General features: G+C 27.2%; 1 protein-coding gene across 1 annotated transcript; it reads left to right on the top strand.

Moving 5' to 3' along the window:
• The first annotated feature begins 6,054 nt into the window (after window positions 1-6,054).
• On the top strand, window positions 6,055-6,981 carry LOC133796661 (BON1-associated protein 2-like). The gene has a single exon (XM_062234274.1). It carries the CDS (start codon window positions 6,181-6,183, stop codon window positions 6,742-6,744), a length of 564 nt encoding a protein of 187 aa, XP_062090258.1. The 5' UTR covers window positions 6,055-6,180; the 3' UTR covers window positions 6,745-6,981.
• The last annotated feature ends 1,447 nt before the right edge of the window (window positions 6,982-8,428 follow it).

Below are 8,428 nucleotides of genomic sequence, written 5' to 3'. Positions count from 1 at the left end.
CCTCCTAAGTCCAAGTCATTATCTATAAAACACCACACCATTTCCATACTACTTTCCCTTCATTTTCGAAGAAGTTGGATATAGTTAAATTATTAATAATGTAGTATTGACTTAAAATTAATTATTCAAGTCTCTCATATATATTGATCGTTTTGGATGGGTTATGATTTATCTACCAAAATTTAGATTGACGATCAAACTTTGTACAGTTATAAGGCAATATACAGATGAAGCATGACCCAAAATAAAATTGTTAAGAAGTGGAAAATCAAAACTTTCCATAAAAAATCTAAAAGACAATGGTCATTATTATTAGAATATATATATAGGTCTATATATTGCTATCATAAAAATTAATTAAATAAACTATTAAAATATTAACACGTGGCCCATTTTACTTTAAACTAAAAGAACTTAATGAAGAGTTTTTATTTGTCTTCTTTTTTTAATTGGGTTTTAATGTGTATTAATCATAATTTGTGTCGTGTGGCATGCGCTGGCTACAGATATAAATGAAACTTAATCAATGCATTGATTAGAATTGACCAAGTCAAACAAAGAATAAAGGGAGACTGAGATTGAGACTGTATTGTTTTTCAAACCACTGTTGGAACAGAAAAAACAATCGAAAGATATAATCAAATCAAAGTATCCAACAACACAAGGGGAGACGGTTTCCGGGTGGGTGTACACCACTAACGGTGAATTAATATTATTTATTATATATTTATAAATTAATGAACATATCTTGCTGCTTTCTTGGAAGGAGATTTAACAAAAGGTAATATAACATTTTGGTCCTTTGAGTTTATGCAAAATATCATACCTATCTTCTAATTTTCCTAAATACTAAAATGATATCCTCTGTTTCTTGTTCATACTAGAATAATATCCTCTATTTTATTATTCATACTAAAACCTGAACTTATCTTTTTTTGTCAAAGTTATTTTTTCAAAGACACTTTTTCTCCTTATTTATATATATTGTTTATAATTAAAGTTATTTATAATTATTTTAATAAACTTAAATAAATAATAATACTTTAGTTTATTTTGAGTCAAAATCAAATATTGGATAATAATAAAATGTAAAACTTGATTTTATTTATTTTATTCTTATTTCGTATTATTTCTTTAAGTTTATATTTAAAAAAAAAAATAAAGTTTAAGTATTATTAATTTTATTAAAAACATTAAAAATAACTTTAATTATAGACAAAATATATAGGTGAAGGTAAAATGGTCTTTGAAAAAATAATTTTGACCAAAACTATAGGTTTAGGATAAAAGTTCAATATAAGCAGCAAAACAGAGTACCATTTTGGTATTTATGAGAATTGGGAGGTATATCTGTTATTTTGTATAAACCGAAGGGACCAAAATAATATATTCCGTTTAACAAGTTTTTGTAATTAATTATTTACCAAATTGTGAAGTCTTCTCTTTCTTTTTGCTCGCAAAGTTTAACATATGGAGCTAATATCATTCGAACAACAGTTGTTACTTGTGATATGGAAAAACAATTTTTTACAAGTTATTTTTTTAATAGATTATTCTATCTAGTTCCTCAGCAAGAGTTATTTAATCATATATATATATATAAAAAAAATTATTGGATAGTGATTATTTATTTATATATAGATACTGTTATTATAATTGGTACATAGATAAATTGTAATTCTATTTGTTTTTACATGACAGTGTATAAACGCATAATGTAGGATGCTGAAATCTAGATTCAAACAAATTGTGATACGCATGTTTGTTTTGATATTTGTATGTGCGTGGAACAAACTGTTTGAATCCCAATTATAATATTCAAAATTATCCAGAATTTTTTGAAAACTTGTGAGAAGCCTCTTACAACTACATTAACCGTCATAAATAAAATGGAATTGTAACTTATCTATGTATCGAAAATAATAAAAGTAGCTAGTGATTAAATAATTACTGGTACCCTATATATAACTAAATTAACTTGGAGATGTATACATATAAAGCATGACTTAATTTTCATGGAGAAAAAAATGAAAATACTAACAATTATAATAAAATGGTTCAATTGGCTGAAGCCCTAACAATTTTTATTACTTTTATATAAAAACATCGTAATTAGAAAGAAAAAAAAATCTAAATCCCTTTATAAAATTCAAATATCTCTTCTATATAAAAAATGGGTAGATAACAAAAATTATTAGTTTTAACGATTTATTTTATTATTAATTTTAACGGAATATTTTAAATATTTAATAGAATATTCTAAATATTTAGTGAAATATACTTTTGAAACTAATTAAAAATAGATATTTATTAATTATATTAATATAAATTCAAATTCGAATTCAAATGTTACAAAATATCATTATTATAATAATCTTTAATATAAGACTATAAATATAATAACTATATTAATATAAATTCAAATTCAAATATTATAACATATAATACAAGACTAGATATTTAATAATTATATTAATATGAATTCAAATATTATAATACTATATAATACAAAACTAGATATTTAATACTTATATTAATATAAATTTAAATATTATAAAATATAATTATAATAATACATAATACATAATCTTAATTTTTATTAAAAAAATTATCATTTATGTTTTAAAAAGTTATCATATTATATATATATATATATATTTTTTAAATCATAAACAATGTTTTAGCTTAAATATTTTTCTTTTAATATATTTATGTCATTCTTTTATATATAATATTGTTTATTTATTTGAAATTTATATATCAATGATATAAATTTTACTAAAAATAATTAATAAATTTTATAAATAAAATTAAACAAACCTCTTGTATCTAATATATATATATATATATGTATAGCTTCCTATTTTTTAAATTCTAGCTAAGTTTTTAAAATTTTCTGTTCAGTTTTCAGTTCTTTTTTAGTAAAAATATATGTTTTATCAAATAGTAAATAATACTGCATATGATGAGCATGCAACTAAACATGAAATCCTCCCCGATGTTATACTCCTCGTCCAAAAGCTGGTGAGATGGTTTTATATTGTTAAGGAACTCTATCAAATTTCATGTGCAGACCAGAAAGTAATATGAATAATACACATTATGGTTAATTAAGCTACATGGCGGGGAACTATATGAATGACATAAATTTAACCACGTATTTTTTAATACATAAAAAAAACACAACTTTATTTTTGTCTGAAATTCACATGATATCTTTGATTATTGTTGTCGTTGTCTTTCTCTTGTTCTTTTATATTATTTTTAACTATTATTCACGCTGTACGTATTGCATGTTCGGTGGGTCGGTGATTGATGATGTTTTATAATTTGGAATCAAAGGTGCGCTTTTATATTATATTAGGTTTTGTAGTCTTTTAGAAATGCCAAGGGGTGCCTAAACGTAAAGACGGGGTAAAGATATATCTGGCCATTCAATTTTTTTAGTGTACGTGTTTGGCCATTCAAATATTGAATGAGGCTTCTCGTACGGTAATTTTATGAAAAGACCCAAAAATTTATGAGTAATGAATAAGATATATGAAATTTATACTAAAAAATTACACTCGTGCGACATATGAAGATATATAATTTTTGGTAATGAGATAGTTTCGTTACATTCACAATCTACTATTGAACTGGTCATCAATTTGCTATAACTTATAATTCAGCTTCGTTTAATAATGAGAAAATTCTAAATGAATTGCTTGGAATACAACAATCCGTTAGAATTTCATTTTATGGTGGTTCTTTTCTTGTTTAATTTTCTTTTAATCTCATGAGTCAAGTCAATAGACTCAATCGGTATTTCAAAATTTCTTTTTTTGTAAGGCATGTTTGGAACAAACTGCGTAATTACTAGATAATAATTACACTATATTTTAAAATATAATGTGTATTTGAATGTCAGTGGTAATCATTTATGAATTTCTATTGACATGTTTGACAAAACAGTTAGTAATTACAAAGTAAAATAATATTATGTAATGATTACTATTTAAAATAGGAAAATACCAATTTGTATCTTATTTTCCGAATACGAGATCAATTAATGTGTTTTGTTAAATGTCAATTTGGACAATGTGTTTTACAAAAATGATCAAAACAGTACCCTACATACTCAATTTTAGGGGTGCACGGGTCGAGTTTTTGGGTTTAGGTTTTGTGGGTTTCGGATAGAGGAAAGTGTTATCGAATCCGGTCCAAAATTTTCGGGTTTTGGGGTGGTTTTGGGTTTCGTGTTTTGAGTTTGGTCGGGTCGGGTTTCGGGTGAGATTGGTCAAAATATGGGCTTTGGGCCGAAAATTGACCTTAGTAAAAAAAATTCAAAAATACTATCTTTTTTTACTTTTCACATGTTTTTTTAACTTTGTTGTTAGTTTGGTAATGTTGATTTTTTTTACAAATTGGGCATTAGTAATTTAAAAAAAAACATTAATTTTTTCGAAAATTATTATTTTTTTAATTATGTTCGACCTGAACTCGTGTGTCCTTAATTCCAAAACTCGAACTTGACCCGAACCATGTCGGGTTCGGACCAGATTTCACTTGAATTCTATGGGTTTTGCAAAAAAATCGGGTTTCGGGTTGCGAGTTTGCGGGTTTTTCGGATCAAATGTTCACCGCTACTCAATTTTTGTCAAAATATTTTCAAATATAATATTTCATTCTCAGCTTCTCAACTATCTTCTTCGTTACCTGTGAACCCATCTAATCTCTAACAACCCATGAATTGATCTTATAATTGAAAATATTTTAACAAAAATCAGGTCTAGGGTACTGTTTTGATCCTTTTTTAAAACACATGGTCTCAATTGTCATTAACAAAACACATGAGCCGATCAAGTATTTAGAAAAAATATAGGGGCCAAAATGATATTTTTCTCATTTAATATTGATAGTATTTACTAATGACACGGTGTAATTATGCCCAATTCTCATGGAGCTACGAGAATTTGAGAGTATAATTAGAGTACTTCAATTACCTCTAATTATATTATTAGACAAACACGTCAAATTAAGTATATAATTACCCTAAATTACACCTGAATCCAATTATAGAGTGGTTTTCCAAACACATCATAATGCTATCGAACATAATTTTATTTTCATAATATAATTACTAAAATGTTTTGTTAAATATAAAAATATGAATTTATAATTAATTATCAGTTGACATCCAAATATATATTGTATTTTAAAATGTAGTGTGATTATTAGATTATGTAATTATAGCCCTAATAATTATAGGGTTACTTCCAAATACGCCCTATGCAATTGCTTAGAAAGCAGCTTAAAGAAATTAAGAATAATAATTAAATTTCCAACTTTTTTTTGGGACTAAGGCACCTCACACTAGGAGTACTCCTTCCAATTTCCTTTCTCTCTATTTAGACTTCCCTTAAAACGAGGTCATACACATTAACAGCACATAAGCAATACAAGTGTAGTGTACTTTATAATTTAAAAAACAACATTATATTATATGTACGATGTCACTTTCAACTGAGGACGTGTTGTATAATAAGTGAAATTGGTGCAATTTAATATTAGTGTAACTTATTTGAATTTAATAAGGGTTAAGTATTATCGCCGACCTACGTACGAGTATCAACTAATGTTTTACTGGACAAATAACAACTCGTTAATAAAATATTATTGACGTTATTTATTTTTTACCAACAATAAGAAAAATATTGATGCCTAATTATAAGTGGAAGAATTGAATTAAGATACCTGTCAAATTAGCGTGAATCTACATGTAAGTTGCAGGCTGCCACTTGCCACCAAATGACGGCCGTGGACTCAGTCTCAGTCGTACCAGCCCCTGTTTTTAATCCAAAAAGTCTATTTCTTCAAATTTCCTAAATTTATAAGGTCATATTGAAAATTTTATTATTTTTATTTTTATTTTTTTGCCACGCTCAGATTCAGAAGTCAGCAGACTCGGCACAAAAAGAAGCATCGCATCCGTTTCTCTCTCCTTTCACAGGTCTTTCCCCTTCTCTCTCCTATAATTAAGTATAAATAGAAGACACTAACAGAGGGAACTCATTTCATAATTTAATAATCCATCTCTCTCAAAACAAAATAGACAAAATAGAGATCGACTCAATTCGTTTCAATAATCTTTTCTCCACATACAGAATACAGCTTAATTAAAAAAAAAAAAAACTATCCATGGCGAAAATATACCCTGCCTCGCGAACAGTAGAACTCACAGTATTATCGGGCGAAAATCTTCGAATTGACAAGAGATCGATCAAGAAAAATTCCTTTGTCATCGTTCGATCAACAGACGGAGGAAACGACTGCAGAACGACGGAGATCGATACCCAAGGTGGAAGCTACCCCAAGTGGAACGAAAAACTCGTAGTCGACTTACCGGTTCAATCGCCGGCGGTTAGCGTTGAAGTTTACTGCAAAACTGCTTTCGGGAATAGACTCGTCGGTGTTGCGAGGGTGCCGGTTTCAGATTTTTCTGGCGGGTACGTGCCGGAGAATTACTTGCATTTCTTGAGCTACAGACTGAGGGATCTGAAAGGCGAAAGGAACGGGATTATCAATATTTCTGTGAGAACGAAGGTTCCACCCACCCCTGAATATTCCTGTTCGTCGCCGGCCCCTCTGGTTGGAACACATACGGTTGGAGTTCCGGTGGGGAAGAGTAGCTTTAGTGGCGGCGTTGTGACTGGGGTTCCTGTATGGTGTGCGTCTAACGATGAAAGAAAATTTCATTACTAAAAAATAAGAAAAGGAAAAAAAATCTATTTTTTTTAGAATAGAATTTAGAGATAGTCATATTATTGTATAAATGATTGGGTGATTAATTAATTATGGAATTGTTTGAGATTGATAAAAAGGAGGACAAAAAAAAGAAATTTCATTATTTGTTTTAATTTGGTCGTGTAAATGCATCATAGTGTTCGAAATCAATCTTTCAAAACTTAATAGAATTTTCAATTAGTATTATATCACTAACCTATATCTCTCTTCTTCTGTATAATAATTGTGTAGATAAAGAAATTTTTTAGTTTTAAAGATTTTTATTTTTTTTAATGTTAATTTTAACACAATATTTTTTATATTTAACAGAATATTTTTATATTTAATGGTAGTCTGTAAATACTTAAACTTAAATAAAATAAAATAAATAATTAAAAAAATGAAATATGATATTTTTGAGATATTTTACAATGATAATTATTCAAAAATAATTAAACAAATTAAAACATAATATTTTTCAGATATTTTACGATAATTATTTTTAAATAATAAATAATTAAATAAATTAAAATATGATATTTTTGAAATATTTTACAATAATAATTATTTAAAAATAATAAAATCATACGTTTTATAACTTAAATAAAATTTAATTAAACTTAAACTCACTTATTATAATAATATCATACTAAATATATAATATAATCTACTGTGAATTAGCAACAAATTGCATTTTTTTTAAAAGTAGCAAGAAACTTAAATTTAAAATCCACGTATAATATTTAATATTATATTAAAGATATAATATATAATCTCTTGGCACTCCCAAATTCAAAAACTAGAACAAATATAAACTTAAACAAAAATAAATAAATTATTTAATTAAAATAAGGTATTTATTTCAAAATTTATATGACATTAATATAAATTTAATAAAAATAATTAATAAATTCTATAAATTAAACTAAGCAAACATGCATATTGCACGTTGCTTGTATCTAGTATATATATAAATGTGTTGACCCTCGAATTGGTCAACGATACGGAGTCAAGTAAAACAACAGAAATGAGATGAAATCAAGACGAAAAGATAAACGACACAAAAGATTTATAGTGGTTTGGCCCCAATAAATGGTAACAACCTACGTCCACTTAGTGTTCTTATTGATGTAGAATTCCAAGAACTATGATCAGTGAACTAAGGTTCATGAGTTTTACAAGTTTTTAGATGAATACAATTATGGTGGATAAAAACATTATATTTCTCTCTTAGAATTCCCCAGTTCCAAAAGTCCCATCGCTTGAGCCATTTGATTGTCATTTATAGACTCAAGGAGTTCTACATGGGCCAATAGGCCTTAATTATGTTTAATATATGTGTATCTAAATAATAATGGAAATCGCAATTAATACGTAATAATAAGATTACATATCTGAAGGAAATAAATGAAAAGTACGATCATATTGGTCGCCCATAAATATGATGTCTGATGAGCCAATCATTTTCTGGTCGATGGTCGACCAAATCATACTCACTTAAACAGTCACGTGTATCCCACATGTAGGCTAATTCTGCCACGTCATCAGGTAGTCATTTTTTGGGTAAATATTTGTCCCCAGAGTTTATTTTAATGCGACCAATATATAATAAACTTACTCGACCGACCTTCTGTATGACCCGTCACATCTGTTGGCGCCTTTA

Source organism: Humulus lupulus, chromosome 8 (assembly GCF_963169125.1).
Source record: "Humulus lupulus chromosome 8, drHumLupu1.1, whole genome shotgun sequence".
NCBI lineage: Eukaryota > Viridiplantae > Streptophyta > Magnoliopsida > Rosales > Cannabaceae > Humulus > Humulus lupulus.
The sequence above is the reverse complement of the archived record's forward strand: the minus strand, read 5'-3'. Positions and strand labels throughout refer to the sequence as shown.

Coding starts and splice junctions, on each gene's coding strand:
- LOC133796661 (XM_062234274.1), top strand. CDS start 6,181: ATGGCGAAAATATACCCTGCCTCGCGAACAGTAGAACTCACAGTATTA.